The following is a 21026-nucleotide window of genomic DNA, read 5'->3' on the forward strand; positions in this document are numbered from 1 at the left end:
CACCCGGAGAGCAGGAAGAGGCTCAGAAGTGATAAACTGCAAAACAGTTGCCCAGTTCGCAGAATTGTCCAGAGTCAGATGTAGGATAAGCTCTCCTGTAGCCCTGAAGGTGCTCAAGTTCGCACGCTTCCTGGTATTCTATTGATTCATACCTGCGTCCTTCAACAGGTAGCGCCAATTACAGCCCCCAAAGCACGGCCCCCTTGCATACTGGCCAATACCGCTGTCAATCAAATACTTCACCGGCCTCTCTAAAATTTCCCCTCCCCCTTTCATTGGCTCTTCCTTCGACCTATCCACAAATTTCTTCCGCGCCTCTCGACCGCGGAACTTGGACCTTTGGAGCCCAGGATTGGAGCCGAAGCTGCTTCCGCCCGTTGACGTAGCGGAGCTCTCCTCCCTTTTCTCGGGCCCCTTGCGGCCCGGGAAGGAGGAGCCGGGCAAGAGAGAAGGGGGTGGCTCGGGGGCGGGGCTTGCCTCCCACGGCGGGAGGGCGGAGCTTGCAGTGGAGTCTGCCTGCCTGCCTGCCCCGTTAGGACCTCGGAGAGCGCCAGAAGCCGCTACCAGAGGGACTGGAGAAGCGGCCGCAGCCGGCCGGTCGGACGCCTGAGAGCCATCCTCCCTCCGAATCCTCAGCTTTCCAGGCTGTCAGTCGGCTAGCGGCGGCTGAGGAAGGTGCCTAAGTCGGGAGTCAGATAGTCATCCCCTTGGGACGCCGACGCCGCCGTCCAGCCGCGGCTCCCTCGCACCTGTGTGTGTGTCTGTGCGCGTGAGCGCCCGGGCGCGTAGGTCTGCGTGAGGGTGTTTGTGTGTTCGCGCGCCCGCGGGCTAGAGCCCGGCGCCTAGGCGCTCGGCCTGGGGAGGGACAGCGGGAGCGGCGGCTTTTCTTGCCCCGCCGGCTAAGACAGGACTCGGGCGCAACCGTCGTCGCCTCTGCCTTACGACCCCCAAGAGCCGCTGCCGTGCTGCTGGAGAGCGGACGCGCGGGTTGGCGCGGCTCCCGCTGCAGGCAGAGCGGGGCGAGGAGGGGTGGAGGGGGAAGAGGGGAGGGGGAAGCGGAGACAGAAGCGGAGGTAGTCGGCGCAGCAGCTCTCTCCTCCCGTCGGCTGTTGCTGTGGATCACCTGCAGGTGTTTGGGGGTACGGGCTGTTCTGAGTGGGAAATAGAAAAAGCACCCCCACGCCTCTTTTCCTGTTGAGAAAAAGGGAGCGTTGAAGATGTTGGGGGAGACCCCCGAAGGTGGTTGCAGAATATATACTAGCTCCCTTCCACCACCATTTTTTTGAAAATAAAAATACTCTGAGCTCAACCTTCAGGAGGAAAGCCCGCCTTTAAGAAAGAGAGTCTTGGTTTGTGGGACTCTGGTTTGATTGTATAATAATGATGATATAATGCTAATGACGATGATGACACTGCCTTTTATTTTTACCTCGGTGCTGATAAAGCGTAGCTACAGCTGGGAATAAAGCCCTTGAAAATTTGATATGCGAGGAGGAAATAACTGGTGTTCTTGGAGTTTGTGTTTTATATTTTTGAAGGATATGCTTTTTATAATTAAAATTTGATAGATTGAATCCCCCCCTCCTTTTTAAAAAAACTCATGTAAAAATGGGGATTGGCTAGTGCCGTGACTGATGAAAAGCTAAACACTTTTCCCCATGTATAATTCCATGTAGTAAGTCCCCCTTTCCTTTGAATTTCTCCACAGTTTTTAAAATGAAGAAGTTTAATTTCCGAAAAGTTTTGGATGGCTTAACGGCCTCATCCCCTGGCAGTGGCAGCAGCAGTGGCAGTAACAGTGGTGGCGGGGCTGGAAGTGGCTCCACACATCCGGCAGGGACTGCAGGGATTCTCAGAGAGGAGATTCAGGAAACCTTGACTTCAGACTATTTCCAGATTTGTAAGGTAAGTTTTGAATTGGCTTAAAGCTTATTCTTTATTTTACTGCTGTGAGGAACGAATTAAAACACACCCTCTAAGGGCTGGAAATTCTTCAGATGCTGGTATCAGAGAGTCTGGTGCAGAGAATTTTGTGGGTAAGTCAGTTTGTATTAAGATATTCCAGGCATCAACTTATAAAGCAGTTATAGTTTAAGGGAAGTATTAATAAGCAAACATTACCAGTAGAATATGCAAGATAATATTAAGATTCAGTTTTGGAATACTTTTAAATTTAATATTTATGTATAAATAGTTAATTCAATGTTGTCACTCAGAAAAACTAATTTTACTGTTCAGTATAAAAGGATTAAAGCTATTAAGATATTGCTAGAATTGAAAAGATAAGAGCTAGATGAATACATCCACTAAAAGATCTGAAGGCAGTGTTTAAAATTCTGAATAAAAACATACCTAGATTCTTAAATTCTTAATAAACAAATACTGTGGGCTTAATACTTATAGGAACTCAAAAATAGACTGTGTTATTGTTTAGTGAGGAAACGTTTTAAGTAATTATACTTTAATATTGAGCTAATAAGCAAAAGAGTTTCTGATGGGGAGAGTGGAGAATTTACAAAACAAGCATGGTGTTCATATATAGAAGTAATTGTTTTATTTTCTGACATAAAGGGATTTATAATTTTTATTGTTTTTTTAGGAGGTAGCTTAGAAATGTGCTTTTGACTTTTTATGTTCAATAAAAAAGTTACCAAGTCAATTGTATGCATGAGAATAAATAGTAAATTTTTGAAATCATAGAAATTAAGTATTACTTTTTTGAGTAATTCAACACAAATTTTTTTGAAATTATTAAAATTGTTTTTGTAGTAAACAAATTATGTGTAGTAAACAAATCATGTGTAATGGGTAAGTTTCAATTTTTGTCTTAGTCTGTGTTGCCAGTAGGGTCATTATAAAAACAAGTCTTTAATTATTAAAATATTATAAACTAGTTTACATAAAAGTGAATTTATTTAGAATTGGGTTAAACAGATTTAGTCCTAACCTGCTCTGTGAAATTTGTATACAGTACAGTTTTGTATACAAAGTTGTGTAGAATTTTATCCTTACTTTGAAATAATAGATATTTTGTCAAATAAGGGAGGAGCTTAATGAGACAAATATGTGAAAGGGCCCTAAAGGCCAGATTTAAACTGCTAGGCAGGGGAATTATGCCCAGATTCTCTAATCTTTGATGTATTACTATTACCATTCCAAGATTCTGAAAACAATTGCCTAAGTGTCTCAGTTCATGAATGTGATAGTAATGCAGGAGAGTTTTAGTAGAGTTAAAATTGATATAGAAAAGATAAACTTCTGAAACAGAATGGCATTGGACTCTTGAGGTTATAAAGCTGGTAGATAAGGTTTTAGGGGAAAGCAAGAGAGGAAAATGGGATAGATAATCACTTACTTATTTATGTAGGCAAGAGATAGTCATTCAAAGTGGCAAAAGTTAAATATGTATTATTTAAAAAAAACATATGGCATGGTAGGAAGAACACCGACCTAGGAATCAGAGAATTTGTATTTTATTTAAAGCTCTGTCACTTGTCAGCCATATAATCTTTGGTAAGACATTTATCTCCTTGTGACTTGAATTTCTCATCTGTAGTATGGTAATAGGGCTTCTGTAAGTATTTCTGTTCTTCTTACCCAAGAGGATTTTTGGGAAGATCAAACAAGATGGTTAGGTGAAGGCAATGTATAAGTTGGAAGAGGCAATGAAACACACATTTATATTATTGTTAAAGTTTTAAAATCACCTTGTTCTTGATAGAATGACTATAACCAGTGGGCTATAAGTAATAATATTCAAAGAAATTATAAGGATAGATAGCTATGTGTGCTGAACACTAATAGTATTGAAATTTCACCAAGTGGGTAAAGTACTGTGACATACTTAGATAGGAATATAGTTAATTTTAAAAAGTGGTTGCATGATTTTAGGTTTTCTGGACTGTAACAAAATATGTAAAGATGGATTAAAGATATCCCAAAATTAAGACTGTTGCTAAAATGGGGAATTAATTTGAACTCACTGATTAAATGTGCAAAAGATATTCATTTCTGAGTACTAAACAGTTGGTACCTTCTAAGTACTTCTGTCTTTTCAGTATGGCTAAAATTAAAGTATGAATCTGCTCTTTTGAAAACCATCTTTTTTTCCATTATTTGATTGGCCTTCACATCATATTCTATTTTCTTAGTATTTCCATTATTCCCTTTTCATCATCTTCAATACTTGTTTATTCTATTATATTTTCTTGCTTGGTCTCTTGAAGTCAGTTCCTAACTGATCTTCTCACCTCATGTTTTACCCTATTCCAATTCATTTTGTTATAATGGTTATTTCTGAATTATAATGTTATTTATGTCATTTTCCTGCTAAAAATTCTATGTTGTTTCCCTGGAGCAGTGGTGGTCTACAAACAGAAGTCGTTTTTTATATTTGGTTTTGTTATATGATATTATGCATAGGCAGGTAGTAGGACATTTGCTAGCCTTATAAAAATACAGGCTTTATAATCAGTGACACATCTCTAAGAAGTTCAGAAACAAATGGCAGAAGAAATTTTGGTTCAAGGTCAGCAAAAAACAGGTTAATGCATTGGTTTACTGCAATCTGTTTTAAGTTCAGTGTGTATACATTTGAATACCCGGTGTTGTTCAGATATTTGTATGGCCTTTTTGAAATATTGAACTGCCTTTTCTGAATTCCATGAAAACAGTTTGAAACTACGTCTCTGTACACTAAACTTCAGACTATTTAACTTGATATAGTTCCTTTTGGAAGGGGCTTGTGTTTACCTTTCCATCCTTGTTTCATTGATGCCCTAGATATACTGCATTCTCAGAAAGCACCATTATTTTCTCATATCTCAATGCCTTTTCTTAGCTTACTGCTTCTGACTAGAATATCTCTTCCAGCTTTAATATAATTGGAGAATTCCAGTTACCTTTCATTACTTCATAGTTCAAACACCAACTGTGACCACTGCCTTCCTCATTTACCTATCCCAGACAGTTAAGGTTTCTCTTCATGTCTCTCTTTTCCTGTAGCATCTGCCATGATGTGAATTTAGCAGCTTATTGTGTTTTAAAAAGACTTTTGACACTATTATACTATGAACTCTTTGGGAAACAATTATAGTTTATTTTCTTCTCATTGTTAGGGTGCTCACTACCTTTTAGGCCAGTGGTTCTTAACTCTGTCTAAAAGAAAGATTTCTAGGTCTACTCTAGTCCTAGAAAATCAGTTTCTAGGGATGGGGCCTTGGCACTTATATCTTTTAAAAAGTACCCACAGGAGATTCTGATGCACAGTCAATATTGAGAATCAGTATAGTAGGCATTTGATGTACTTTATGAATGAAGTAGCATATCCATGGTTCGTTGATTAATTGAAAGGAGACTGAAGCATAAAGTCATTGATAATGATATATATCTTAAACATTTAAACTGAAAACATTTAAATATGCATCAATTTACAAAGCACCTGATAACCAATCAAGATTTTTCTGTTGCATATTGATTCTCTGATTGAAGTTCTGTGTAGACTTCTTATCCATAAACCATCCCAAATTCATTATGTGCAATTTTTAGTTTTTGTTTGTTTAAAATAGAATAAGGATATTTATGCTTTCAGAGGAAATTTAAGTGTCAGATGATATATATACACACACACACAGACATATACGTATTTCAGTAAGCAGTTTATACTTGTGTGTATAATCTAGATGAACATATACATATGTGTATATATATGGAAGTATATACAAATTATAGATGAACAAACGTATGTATGTGTATGTATTTTTTCTAGATTCATTTTATGTTCATCCCTACAGTTATATGGCCCATACCTAATTAGTCTGGGAGCAGGAGAGTGTGAGTATTCTAGCTACAGAATTTAGTAGTTTTGAACATTTAATGAACCATTAGTATCAACCTGTGTTTTACAAAGAGAATGGAGAGTTTTTGTTAATTTAGCAAGTTGGTTAAATTACAATTAGTAAAGCTTCATCTGTAAGATAACCCATTTGACCTTCATAACAGTCCTATAAAGACGTCAAGGGTAGTATTATATTTTTCTTTTACTGAGAAGATATCTGAGACCAGAGAATTTAGCTCTCCAAAGTTGGTAAGAGACATAGCTAAGTTTAATGCTCTGATTTTTCATCCTTAAATCCCGTACTTTTTCTGCTTCATTTTTCTCACTTATTAGAATAGGCAACATAATTAATTCCTCAGGAAACATAGAGACTTTGAGAAGGTAGAGATTATTCTGTTGTCTCTCCCTTAAAAGTACTTCCCAAATCTGACCATGTCTCTTCTCTTGCTTGGACTACTATTATATTACCTTAAAAGAGTTTCTTTTAAGAGTTTCTTAAAAGAGTTTCCCCTGCTTTCACGGGGGCCTCACCACAGTCTCATAATAGGTAGAAGAGTCCTTTAAAAATTTAAATTATATTATGTCATTCCTGCTCAGAATTTTTCAATGGTTTTTCATTTCTCTTAAAAATAAAATCAGAAGTCCTGTTATGTCTTATAAAGCTCTAAATGATCTGACCCCAGATAGACATCATTTTCAGCTGTTTTCTGTTACTTACTCTGCACCAGCTACATTTGCTTTCTTACTACTTCTCAAAAATGTTCCTGTCTCAGGGCTTTTTGCATTTGCTGTTTCCTTTACATGAACACTTCCCCCCACCCCCAAATAATTACATTACTTGTTGTCTTTATATCATTCAGTTCTTGGTTCAGTTGTTAACTTCTCAGAGAGATCTTCATTGACCACTGCTCATCACCTTTGCTCTCTACCCTTATCCCGATTATGTTTTCTTGATAACACTTACAACTAACTGTTATTAAATTATGTTTACTTGCTTGATTTTTGCTTCACCTATTATAATATAACTCCATGAGGACAGGGCTTTATTTTGTTTGCAACTGTCTCACTAATTCATAGAACAGAGCCTGCCACATAGAAGGCAGTCAAATAATTGTTGAAGGAATGAATGAAAGCTAGGAATCTCATAGAATGATGTATTAAGAGAAAACTAGATGTTTTGAACAATTTTTTTTTGGAAAATACTTTTATTAAATACATCTTATATTACATAAACACAAGGAAGCCATTGAGCAGAAGAGTGACACCACTTTAGGAACATGGTACATATTTTTTAGAAAGATATGGAAAAGAAGATTGTAGAAAGATTCAGTTACATTTACTTAAGTTTTTATTTTTGTTTCCAAACGATCTTTTTTAGGGGAACAATTTAGAAGTATTAGATTGACAGTGACAAACACATGGGTGTTCTAGACCTAATTAACAAAATAGACAAAAATAAATATATCACTAGAACCAGATGGCATAATCCCTAAAGTTTGAATAAACTCTTACATTAGCCAACTCACTCTTCATCAACATTTATAAGTTGATTTTATAAATGGTCATGGTGTCAGAGCCAACACACAGATAACTAGTGTAACTTCTTACATGGGAATGGATTGTAATCATGATCTTCATACTAGACGTAATACCAGATCTTCCCAGAGAAACAAGTGTAAGGTCAGAAACATAGTCGTGGACTGTGGAGAGTTGGGCTTTCCAGGACCTTGAAAAGCTGAAAGGAGATTAATTGCCTAGATATCTTTTCTCCAGGTTTTTCATTGTCTCCATATTCTTCTAATTTAATATCATTTTACTTGGGAGGGTCTGTAACTGAAGTTGGCACAGCCCATAATTCCATATTTCTGCAGTTTTCATTCATTCAAGGAACTATACAAGATTGTCTGAGATGTGGACTTGTCTCATTCTACACTTTTAAATGGGTAGAATAAAAGATAGTACAGTTGACACTGCAGGATCACTTATTATGGGTAAAGCATCTGACAAAGACTTCATGGACAGATGGAGCAAACCAGATGAATTAAGCACTCTTGTTGGGATTGAGATGTTAACAAATTTAAGAGCCAAATATAATTAAAATAAATTAATTTTTAAGAAGTGGAAAACCAAAGCCAAGCTATTTCAGTGGTCTAAACTCTACTTTGCCTATCCTGAGAGCATAAGAGTGCAGGGGCAAGCTCAAGTAAGGGATTATAGATTTGTAGGAAATACGATTACAAATTTTTAGGTTACCATAGAGAACAATTATGTTTTCTCACAAAAGGTCCTTTGGTGCTAGTATATTGTCAGCAAATGGGCTGTGGGTCTCATTTAGTATGGCAGGTCTCATGTTCTTAAAAACAGTGGTGTGATGCTTTGTGTGTATCTCAATATAGAACTAATTTAAAATCTTATATACTTTCTGACTTAGGATTATCAGTAGTGATTAAACCAAATTCCTATTTCTTGAAGGTTAGTGATTTCTATAGATCCCTTCTGCCTTCACTTGAATATGTGCCTGTGAAAAATCATAGTTTCATAGTTGACTTGTAATGATAGAATGATTATATTGGTTTCCTACAATATAGTTCTATGAACCATATACATAGTAGTTTAATAGCAATAACTTTGACTATATCCATTAGAAGTTTCAAGTAGAAGCCCTGTTTTAAATGCTTTTTAAATTGAGGTTTTTCCTACTTAATTGTCAAAATAAGTATCTTTTATAAAAGATCTTATTTATAGCAAGGGTCCTTTTTTAATTTTAAAAAGGTAACTTTTCTTGATTATTTTTAATATTTAAAGGGCTAATCTTTTAATGTGTGTTAAACATGAATGTTTTTATTTAAAAATATGTATTAAGTGTATTTTTAAATAAGTGATTAAGTTTTAGAAATAAAGAAAATTGTATTTAAAGGATTTATAGAAGGTAGTTGTAAAGAACAGAATATAAAAGCTCTAAAAAGTGCATAATAAGCCTTCCTGTACAGAGGCTTGATTAAATGGAGCATTCATAGTCACTGAAGGCATATAACAAGAAGGTATTTTGACAATTTTAATTATTCCAAAGATATTTATTATACAGAGTTAAAAATGGTTAGGACATAAATCATTCTCAACCAACTGACTATAATGAGTGAAATAATGTGTTTTGGTTGATGTATCAGAGAAATCACTCATGATACTTTCTAGACTTACATAAAATATTAGGAAGAAGAGTATGATTTTAGTTCTATTGAAGGCCCAGATATACCAATTGTTATAAATGGTATAGAGAATGACTTTGAATATATTATGTAATGATGATACATAATCAATATAATGAATTTTAATTAAAATATATAGTTTTTAATGTATTAATTTTAGTAGCTTCTGATAACTGGATTATGTATGTACAGTAAGTATATATCTTGAATTGGAAATAGCATAAAAGCAACAAATAATGGGGTTTTAAATGTAGATTTAAAGAGTAGCCAGAGAAAATTGTTATGTTTTTTCAGTTTTTCTGCTCTGTTAATCACCTGTACATTTCAGTCACATTAGAAATCTAGTACTTTAACTTAAATGAAGACAATAAATTAGACTATCAAGAAAATTGATTGGATGGCTTAATGTTCAGTCTGATTTGTTCATTGTAAATTGACTAAAGACCTGTCTTTAAGTCTTCAAACTAAAAAAGGTTGAAAATAAGTAGTACAGTAAATTGAGAAGTTAGATTGTGTCTGGGGGAAATAGTTACTGTTTGTAAACATTTAAGTAAATGGAAATGTAAAGCTAGCAAAAGAGAGGTGAGAGAACTTAGCACAATGATATGAGGAAAACTCAAAAGTAGAGACAGATAATCTGAAAACTTTCTTTAGAAAGAATATTAAGAAAGAGAACTTCAAGGGTGTCTTAGCATTGCAGAGAGATCAAGGATGGTGGAAACAGAAGAAATGAAAAACAACAAACAAGTCAGAAGTACCAAGAGACAGCTGAATTAGACCAAGAGAAAGTTGATTAGGGCAAAGATATTTATAGTAAGATGATGGATAGAATTAAGATCACACGATAATAGACAATAGAATTGATAGAATCAGTAATTTTAAGATTAAGTGTGTAAATTGGTTTTAAATAAGAGAAAAGTGTTGGGAAAGTAGTAGAGATGATCGATTCTGGTAGCATTTTGGTATATTGCAGGGGACGGGTAATGCAGTTGACCCACGGAAGAAATTGAGGCTACCAGAAAGGGGAAAGTAGCGTAGGTAATAGTACCTGCCTTAAAGTACCTGCCCTTTAAGATAATAAGGGTATCTTTCTAACAGAGTTTAGAAATTTGCAAGGGCTTCTTTTCCACAGATGTCACCAGCTGATTATAATTTTGTCAACAATGCTGTTGTCTCCTTTTAGCACCAGACTTAGACCTCCATCATTCATGGTAGAGATATTACTCTTGCAAGATAATTCCCATCTCGCTCTTAAAACTAGGTTAGCAAATGATATAAAAGCTTTGTTGTTTTGTTTTTCAAGACAAAGGTAAGCTTCCCTAAGCTCGAATTTATAGTTCCTAAAAAATAAAAACAAAATAAGACATAAGAGAAAGAAATATACTGAGCAATAAAAAATTATTTAAACCAGAAAAAGATAGTAAGGGGTCTGAGTTGGAAATTTTTTCTTTACTTGAGGCAAATACATATTTCATTTGAATTCTCAGTAAACTCTATGCTTTATCTCCATGTAAAAATCTGTGGGTCTGCTAGAAGATTGTGTTAGTTTCTTATTTTGGCTTCAACAAATTACCAGCAACTAATGGCTTAGAACAGCACAAATTTATTATCTTATAATTCAGGAGGTTAGAAGTTAGAAATAGGCATAACTGGCCTAACATCCAGTCATTGGTAGGACTGCATTTCTTTCTGGAGCGTCTAGGAGAAAGTGTTTTCTTTTCCAGCTTTTATAGGCTATTCACAATTCCTTGACTGGTGGCCCCCTTCCAACTTCAAAGCCAGCAGAGGCCAGTTGAATCTTTCTCACATTGCATCCTTTGACTCTTAACTTTTCTGCTTTCCTCTTCTGTGTTTTAAGACACTTGTGATTACATTGGTCCCACAGGATAATCCAGGTTAATTTCCCAATCTTGAGGTCCACTGACTAGCAGCCTTCATATCATCTGCAACCCTTTACTCCTCTTTGCCATATAACCTAACATATTCACAGGTTCTTTCCAGAACCATTACTCTGCCTATCACAAAGATGCTCTTTACTTTCACCTATCTTTTGTTTTTGTTGTTTTATGGAAAACGAAATAACAAGAACAGACAGTATTATAATAAACTTTCAGCTTCAACAATTTTTGTAAATCTTCACTTACCATTTCATTATTTTAATGCAAACCCCACGTATTATACCTTTTTATTGAATATCTAAAAAACTTCAGAGATCAGATAAAGACTCCCCCCTTTAAAAAAATATAAACCCCAACCATTGTCGCATCTAAAAACATGAACAAAATTTCTTTTTATAATCTAATATGCAGTTAATGTTTAAATTTCCTAGGGTGTTCCATAGTATCATAGTACCAGTTGTGTCTGACTCGTTGCTACCGCATGGGCTATACAGTCCATGGAATTCTCCAGGCCAGAGTGGGTAGCTGTTCCCTTCTTCCCAACCCAGGGATCGAACCCAGATCTCCTGCACTGCAGGTGGTTTCCTTACCAGCTGAGCCACAAGGGAAGACCAAGAATACTGGAGTGAGTAGCCTATCCCTTCTCTAGAGGATCGTCCCAATCCAAGAATCAAACCAGGGTCTCCTGTATTGCATTCATTAAACAACTGAGCTATCAGGGAAGCCCTAGATTGTCCCATAGTATCATTTTTAAAAAAAATTTTTTACTTTGCTTTGGAGTATAGCTGATTAACAGTGTTTGATAGTTTCAGGTGGACAGCACAGTGACTCAGTCATACACATACAGGTATCCATTCTCTCCCAAACTCTCCTCCCATCCAGGCTGCCACATAACATTAAGCAGAGTCCCTTGTGCTAAAGAGTAGGTCCCTGTTGGTTATCCATTTAAAATATAGCAATATGTACATGTCTTGGAATCCAAACAAGATTCATGTTCCATTTTCATCTGACCTGAACTCATCTTTAGTTTAGTTTGTGTCATGTTACAGTTTGTTTTGAGATCTGCAATCCTGTGCTTTCGTGTGTGTTGTTGAATATAGGCTCTTTGATTCATTTCTGAACTGGATGACTATATGTGAGGAAGTGAGTGGGCTGTGCAGTGTACCACAAGATGAAAAGTAGACTTCAAAAGTTATTTTCTAGAGATGGTCACATCTTTTAAGGAGTTGGAAAAATAATATTTTAAATCCGTCATGTCCAACTCTTTGTGACCCCATGGACTATACAGTCCATGGAATTCTTATCCAGGCCAGAATACTGGAGTTGGTAACCATTCCCTTCTCCAGGAGATCTTCCTAACCCAGGAATCGAGCCCAGGTCTCATGCATTGCAGGCGGATTCATTATCAGCTGAACCACCAGGGAAGCCCAGTATTTTAAATTAGCCTGAACTATTCATACTTTGTGTTGCTCCTGTTGGGTGTATTTCCCTGAGAATATTAGAAAAGAGGAAAGTATAAAAGATATAGGATATATCAAAGTAATAAGAGTAGAGTAGATTCTTTAGGTTGCACTCAATGGTTTTAACTTTTATCTATGAAATTAGTTACTAGACGGATGGGATCCAGTTACACGTATCTGTTTAAGTGAATATTTAAAAGACAGGTGAAAAAAAGAAAGTATTTACAAGGACTCACTTTGTATACTTAGAATATTATAGCAAGAAGCTGAAAGTAGATTGATCAGGGGTATTAATGTAGATTTTTACTACATTATAGGATATCAGAGGGCAGTAAGAAGAGAATCAGAATACTGATGAGGAACATACTTTGATATTGATAAATCCATTTATAAATAATTTGTACATTGTTACTGGTTACTTATATAATTTGAAAGTCTCTTAGTAGTTTATTATTGGATCTTTTTTTGCTTTTTTCCAGTTCTGGCTTAACCAAAGTTCCTTTACTACTTGAGGTAATATTCAGTACCCTTTTTTAAATTCTGATTTTATTGAGATATAATGACATGCAGCAGTGTAAAGTTTAAGGTATACAACATAGTGATTTGATATACATTCATCATTAAGTGATTATCACAAGTTTATGTACATCTATCATCTCATATAGGTTTAAAATTAAAGAAAAAAATTTTTCTTGTGATAACTTGTAGGATTTACTCTTAATAACTTTCACATGTAATCAGCAGTGTTAATTATATTTATCATGTGTACATTACATACCTGGTACTTGTTTATTTTGTAACTAGGAGTTTGTACCTTTTGATTTTATCCAGTACCTAACCCCCTACCCCCAGCCACGTGTAGTAACCACAAATCTGATCTCTTTTTCTGTGAGTTTTTTGTTCATTTGTTTTTGAAGTATAATTGAACTACAACACTATATTAGTTCCTGTTATGCAACATAGTGATTCAATATGTCTCTACATTTTAAACTGATCAATATTTAGTACTCTTTTGTTTTGACACAGTATTGGGTACTAGACTCGGCATCAGGTGAATTCATTTACTTATTATATACTTACTTATTGAAAGCCTGTATTATGTATAACTGTATTAGGCACTTTTAAACTGGGCCATCATCTTTTTGGAATGAGTTTGCAAGACTACTACACACTACATGAACCATTTATATTTTTTATGTGATTAAGGATTTGCATCATGTGTATTTCATTTTCTGTAACTTTTATGAAACTTCTTCTTTTATTCTTTTTTAATGAAAATTTCCATGTATTTTATCCTGAGAAGAATTGTAGGTTTAAGAAGCTTTGAAAAAGGTAAATATAGAGAGGATAGGGTGCTACAAGCAGAACACTTGATAGTTGAAAGCAACATAGGAAAGAGCAGGGAAAGAATAATTTGACATATAATTTACACATCATAAAATTCACAGATTTTAAGTGCTCACTTCAGTGAGTTTTCGGATATATCTACTTGTGTAACCATCAGTCAAAATATATATTGGATGTCTTATTAAATATTCTTAAAATTTCTTCTTGCCCCTGTCCAGTCAGTTGCCCACTCCCACTGCTTTCCAAAAGCAACAAATTCTAAACTTTTGTCACCGTAGCTTAGTTTTGCCTGTTTTTGACTTTCATGTAAATAGAATCATACAGCATATATTGTGTGTGTATATTTGTGTGTGTGTGTATCTTCTTTCATGCAGTATAATGTTTTTGTTATATGTCTGTTGAATCTACCAGCAATTTGCCTCTTTTTTATTGCTAACAGTCCATCAGCTTCCCAGGTGGCACTAGTGGTAAAAAACCCGCCTGCCAATGCAGCAGACATAAGAACTGTGGATTCGATCCCTGGATTAGGAAGATTCCTTGGAGGAGGGCACAGCAACCCACTCCAGTATTTTTGCCTGGAGAATCCCACGGACAGAGGAGCCTGGAGGGCTACAGTCTAAGGGTTGCAAAGAGTCGGACACAACTGAAGTGCCTTAGCATGCACGCATGCAATAATCCATCAGATATTTTTATTGAAAAATTATGTTTCCATTATACATATAAACATGCTCATAAGGGAAGATACAACAAGGTAGACAGAAAGACAATTCTAAATCATTCAGATTTGTACTTTGAATACTCAGATACAGATGAATAGTGATTTTTTTGAGGTTCATTTTATATTAGTTGGGCTTCTTTGGTGGCTCAGAAGTTAAAGCATCTGCCTACAATGCGAGAGACCCAGGTTCAATCCCTGGGTCAGGAAGGTCTCCTGGAGAAGGAAATGGCAACCCACTCCAGTATTCTTGCCTGGAAAATCCCATGGACAGAAGAGCCTGGTAGGCTACAGTCCATGGGGTCGCAAAGAGTCGGACACGACTGAGCAACTTTCTTTTCTTTCTTATATTAGTATTTTTTGCTTAGTCTTTTGTTATGTGGAATTAAATTATCACCCAAACGAGAAGAGCGGCTGCTTTTTCAAAGCTTGTATCACAAGGGAGTCAGCGACCATTACTTGCTTTTGGAAAGACTCAAAGGCCAGCAAGAAAGTGGGGAAAGCTTTATAGTGAAAAAAGGAGTAGGCTTCAGGTATGCTTTTTAAACAATTGAAGTACAGTTGATTTACCATGTTGTATTAGTTTCAGGTATACAGATCTTTGTTGTTTATTTTATACATAGTCGTATGTATCTGTTAATCCCAGGCTCCTAATTTATCCCTCTTCCACTCTTCCCTTTGGTAAGTATAAATTTACTATGTCTGTGAGTCTATTTCTGATTTGTAAATATGTTCATTTGTATCATTTTTTTACATATCACATTTAAGTGATACTATATGATGCTCATCTTTCTCTGTGTAACTTACTTCACTTAATATGGTAATCTATGGGTCCATCCAGGTTGCTGCAGATGGCATTGTTTCAATCTTTCTTTTATGGCTCATTAAGGTAGGCTGTTATTGGAGGCTGTTGACACGGGAAGATGGAGGCAGGCTAGTTGTAAGCAGGGTGTCTTGTGTGATTGGTTTAGAAATCATATTTGACATATTAGTACTGAATTTGAAGTCTTAGGAGGAGAGGTCTGCAAGAATTAGGGAGCCCAGCAGTCATTGACTGGATCTTAATGTTCTGGGCTGATAGTTGCAGAGGTGGTGGTTTGGCTTCCTGGAATGGTGCTGCAGGGATTGTGCTTAGGTTTCCCGAGCTTACTGTGGCAGAGTGTATGGGCCAGAGTTCTGATGTCATACTTGGTCCAGCATCACATATTGTATGTTCAGTCTCTTAGTGGTATTTTGGTTTGTGTTACAGATCTTATGTAGAATTCTACTTACTAGGATTTTTTTTGCTTAGTATTAAGCATAAATATTTTCTTCATGTTGTTATGAATTTTTTCTTAACATAAATTTAGTGGGTTTATAAAACTCCATCTAGTGGATGCACTCTTCCTTTATTACTGGAAATTCTTGTTTCAGTTTTTCCATTCTGTTAATAATGATGTTACAAATGTCTGTGAGCATTAAACTTTCAACATATTTAATTTTATTTCCTTAGACTAGATTCCTAGAGGTAAAATAGTTGGGTTATATAGACTTATATATAAATTAGGTTATATATATATAGGTTATATTTCTTGCTTGGATTACTTTCCAAGAGGACTTGGCAATTTAAACCCATTTTAGTAACATATAACTACCATTTAAATAATACAGTCACCAGCTTTAGATATTTAAAAATATTTTTCCAATTCAGTAGTTGAAAAATAGAATTTATAATTATTTTAATTTGTATTTTTTGATTAGTAGTGACCTTGATTATTTTTCCATATATTTATTATCCAGCTGAGTTTCTTCTTTCATGAATTATTTTTTTCTGTCCTTTGAAAGTGAAAGTGTTAGTTGCTTAGTTGTATCTGACTCTTTGCTATCCCATGGACCATAGCCTGCCAGGCTCCTCTGTCCATGAGATTCTCCAGGCAAGAATACTGGAATGGCTTGCCGTTCCCTTCTCCAGAGGATCTTCCTGACTCAGGGATTGAACTCAGGTCTCCCACACTGCAGGCAGATAGTTTACTGTCTGAGCCACTGGGAAGCCCTATCCTTTACCCTCTTATATATTTTTTCTTAGTGGTTTTCTATTAGTTTGCATAGCATATTTGTATATTAAACATATTGGCCCTTGTCTGTTATAGTTTTGTGAAAATATTCCCTAGTTCATGATTTTCATATATACATATGTGTATGTGTGTGTGTATATATATATACATATTTATTGTCACTTTTTTGTATGGTTAAATCTATTGAACCCTTTTATCTCCTAAGGAAGGAAGTGCCTCTAAAATTCAGAGTTGTAGTTAAATATTTATTTCTTTTTTTTTTCTGGTGCTTTGAACTTCTATATTTTAACTTTTTTATCCAAACAGAATTTGGTCATATGTTGGTGTTTAGTTGCTAAGTCATGTCCAACTATTTGCGAACCATAAACAGTAGCCCGCCAGGCTCCTCTGTTCATAGAATTTCCCAGGTGTATAGTATGATTTTTTTTCCCCTCCAAACAATTAGTTTTAGCATACTATTTATTAACTGATTCTTCCTTTTTCTACTGTTTGTGATACTCCTTTGTCATATACTAACTTTTGATATGTACTAGGATTTGCATTGGAGAAGGCAATGGCACCCCATGCCAGTACTCTTGCCTGGACAGTCCCATGGACAGAGCAGCCTGGTAGGCTGCAGTCCATGGGGTCGCTAAGAGTCGGACACGACTGAGCGACTTCACTTTCACTTTCATGCATTGGAGAAGGAAATGGCAACCCACTCCAGTATTCTTGCCTGGAGAATCCCAGGGACAGGGGAGCCTGGCGGGCTGCCATCTATGGGGTCGCACAGAGTCAGACACGACTGAAGTGACTTAGCAGCAGCAGCAGCAGGATTTGCATCTGGAATTACAATGTTTTATATCTTTCTGCCTTTTCTTAAACCAATACCATGGCTTCCCTAGTGGCTTGCTGGTAAGGAATCCACCTGCCAATGTAGGAGATGCAGGTTCAAACGATCCCTAAGTCGGGAAGATCCCGTGGAGAATGGCAGTCCACTCCAGTATTCTTGCCTGGGAAATCCCATGGACAGAGGAACCTGGCAGGCTACAGTCCATGGGATTGCAAAAGAGTTGGACACAACTTAGCAACTAAGCAATAATATCCATACCATACTGATAATTTTCAGCCTAAAGACTGGTCAAAATAATTTGTAGGCTGGGTTTTAGAATATTTAAAAGAAAATGCAGTACCTGTGCCCATCAACGAAAGACTGTATACATATAGTCAAACAAATCTGGGTTTATTACAACAAAGAGATTACATACTACAGGGAAATATGAGATATTCCAGTAAGAGGATGTTAGGAAGGTCTTTTTGTAGAATTTGTGTTTGTGTTAGATGATTTTAGCAAAGTTCAAAGAAGCATGAATTGAGTGTTGTTAGAAAGTTGGAGACATTTCTGTCATTTGGTATCCTAAGAATTTTTATCCAGGAAGCAGGAGGAATGGTACAAAGCTATAATTGCTAAAGAAGCAGCTGTTGCTTATGCCAGCTAAATGAGGGGAACATTTAATCATTAGTGTGGTTTGTGCAATGTTCTTATATTTATCTGATCCCCAGACATGGTTCTGCAGTGGTTTTGTTTTTATCTTGCTTCATAGAGTAGCCTTGTTTGATGTTGTTTTTCTGTGAAATTGTTCATGTTCAACAGGAGAGCACCATGGCCTGCCTAACTGTTAGTACAGGGCAAGCTCCAGTAGACAGCTGTTAGAGGCTGCTATTTTTTTTATCTTTTGGCAATTTATTACTTTTAAAGTAGCTTTTGGTAAGCAGGCCTGGTTCAATATTTAGACAAGAGAAACTTTTCTTATTAAAAGCCAACAATCCATATTGATTGATTTGTTTGTTATGTGATTTTTGGACAACAACTATTGTTTAGTACAATTATTCTGAATAAGTATAATAATTTTTTGTTTTCATTTGCACTATTTCTCCATTTATTCACATTTTCTTTTCCTCTCCATTTTGAGAAAATAATGCAGATTCTATTTTCTCCATAAAATACTCCCTGACAGGCAGCCAGGTAACTCTCTTTTTAGTTTTTAAGGAACTTCTATACTCTTCTCCATAGTGCCTGTACCGATTTACATTCCCACCAACAGTGTAAAAGGGCTCCTTTTTTTCTATACCATTTCCATCATTTATTATTTGTAGACTTTTTAGTGATGACCATTCTGACTGAAATGAGGTGGTACTGCATTATAGTTTTGATTTGCATTTCTCTAGTAATTAGCATTGTTGAGCATTTTTTCAAGTACCTTTTTGCCATCTGTATGTCTTCTTTGGAGAAATGTCTGTTTAGGTCTTCTCCCCATTTTTTGATTTAATTGTTTGATTTTTTTTGTTGTTATTGAGTTGTATGGGCTGTTTGTATATTTTGGAGGTTAATCCCTTGTCTGTCACCTCATTTGCAAATATTTTTTCCCATTCTGTGTGTTTTCTTTTCATTTTATTTATGATTTCCTTTGCTATGTAAACACTTTTGAGTTTAATTAGGTTCAATTGTTTTTTTAAGATAATTTTTAATATAAATTTATTTTAATTGGAGGCTAATTACTTTTGTTTTTATTTTTATTACTTTTGGAGATGGATTGAAAAAGATATTGCTGTGATTTATGTCAAAGTGTTCTGCCTTTGTTTTCTTCTATTTTTACAGTATTTTGTCTTATATTTAAGTCTTTAATCCATTTTGAGCTTATTTTTGTGTATGGTGTTAGAGAATTTTCTAATTTCACTCCTCTACATGTAGTTGTCCAGTTTTCCCAACACCAGTTATTGAAGACTTTCTTTTCTCCATTGTATATTCTTTCCTCCTTTGTAGTAGATGAATTTGCCATAGGTACATAGGTTTATTTTGGGGCTCTGCATATTGTTCCATTGATCTATATTTCTGGTTTTGTGCCAGTACCATACTGTTTTGATTCCTGTAGCTTTGTAGTGTAGTCTGAAGTCCGGGAGCTAATTCCTCCAGCTCCATTTTTCATTCTCAAGATTTGTTTTTTCTATTTAGGATCTTTTGTATTTCCATACAAATTAAAAGTTTGCTCTAGTTCTGTGAAAAGTGTCATTGGTAATTTGGTAGGAATTGCATTGAGTCTGTAGATTGCCTTGGGTAGTATATTTACTTAAATAGTATTGATTCTTCCAATCCAAAAACACCAGTATTCCTTTCCATCTCTTTGTGTCATCTTCAGTTTTGTTCATCAGTGCCTTATATTTCTCAGAGCATAAGTCTTTTGCCCCCTTAGGTAGGTTTATTCCTAGGCATTTTATTCTTTTTGCTGTGATAGTTAATGAAATTGTTTTCTTAATTTCTCTTTCTGATCTTTCATTGTTATTTGTATATAAATGCAACACATTTCTGTGCATTAATTTTGTATCCTGCAACTTTACCCAATTCATTGATGAGCTCTAGTAATCTTCTGGTAACATCTTTAGGGTTTTCTATGTATATTATCATGTAATCTGGAATGGTGACAGTTTTACTTCTTCTTTTCCAACTTGGATTCCTTTTATTTCTTTTTCTTCTAAGATTACTGTGGCTGGCACTTCCAAAACTATGTTGAATAAAAGTGGTAAGAGTGGATATCCTTGTCTTGTTTCTGATCTTAGAGGAAATACTTTCAGCTTTTACCGTTGAGTATGATGTTAGCATATTCAAAAGCAGAGACATTACTTTGCCAACAAAGGTTCATCTAGTCAAGGCTATGGTTTTTCCTGTGGTCATGTATGGATGCGAGAGTTGGACTGTGAAGAATGCTGTGCGCCGAAGAATTGATGCTTTTGAACTGTGGTGTTGGAGAAGACTCTTGAGAGTCCCTTGGACTGCAAGGAGATCCAAGCAGTCCATTCTGAAGGAGATCTGCCCTGGGATTTCTTTGGAAGGAATGATGCTGAAGCTGAAACTCCAGTACTTTGGCCACCTCATGCGAAGAGTTGACTCATTGGAAAAGACTCTGATGCTGGGAGGGATTGGCGGCAGGAGGAGAAGGGGACGACAGAGGATGAGATGGCTGGATGGCATCACTGACTCGATGGACGTGAGTCTGAGTGAACTCTGGGAGTTGGTGATGGACAGGGAGGCCTGGTGTGCTGCGATTCATGGGGTTGCAAAGAGTCGGACATGACTGAGTGACTGATCTGATCTGATGATGTTAGCTGTGGGTTTGTCATATGTGACTTTTGTTATGTAGGTATGTTCCCTCTATGCCCAATTTCTGGAGAGCTTTTTAATATCATAAATGGATGTTGGATTTTATGGAAATCTTTTTCTGCATCTGTTGAGATGTAGCCATTTTAAAATTGAAGCACATAAATGAAGATTTGAAGTAACTCTGCCTTTTCGGAGAGTTCAGCCAGCAAATTAGTATTTTTGTATAGCTATAATTATACAAAATTCCACTCACTATGAAAATAAAACTTATTTAAAAAACTATTTATAGAAGTAAAACTAAATTTTTGAAACCCCTATGGGAAGCTCTGTTGTGTACGAGTGAAGTAAGCTATCTTTAATACTCTGATTTTTCTT

The 21026-nt window shown here is 36.0% G+C and overlaps 1 protein-coding gene across 9 annotated transcripts in view; it reads left to right on the forward strand.

Annotated features, from left to right (window-relative positions):
• The first annotated feature begins 281 nt into the window (after positions 1-281).
• STXBP5L (syntaxin binding protein 5L) overlaps positions 282-21026 on the forward strand; it is a 327745-nt gene continuing 307000 nt past the window's right edge. For 2 of the 9 annotated variants that reach the window (XM_059885476.1, XM_059885483.1), the window contains exons 1-2: positions 283-675; positions 1709-1905. In XM_059885476.1, the coding sequence (XP_059741459.1) occupies positions 1717-1905 (189 nt within the window). In that variant the 5' untranslated portion in view covers positions 283-675; positions 1709-1716. Of the gene's footprint in view, positions 1906-21026 lie in introns of all 9 variants that reach the window. The other 7 variants (XM_059885479.1, XM_059885489.1, XM_059885481.1 and 4 more) reach the window with 6 other exon arrangements.

Source organism: Bos taurus, chromosome 1 (assembly GCF_002263795.3).
Source record: "Bos taurus isolate L1 Dominette 01449 registration number 42190680 breed Hereford chromosome 1, ARS-UCD2.0, whole genome shotgun sequence".
Taxonomy (NCBI): domain Eukaryota; kingdom Metazoa; phylum Chordata; class Mammalia; order Artiodactyla; family Bovidae; genus Bos; species Bos taurus.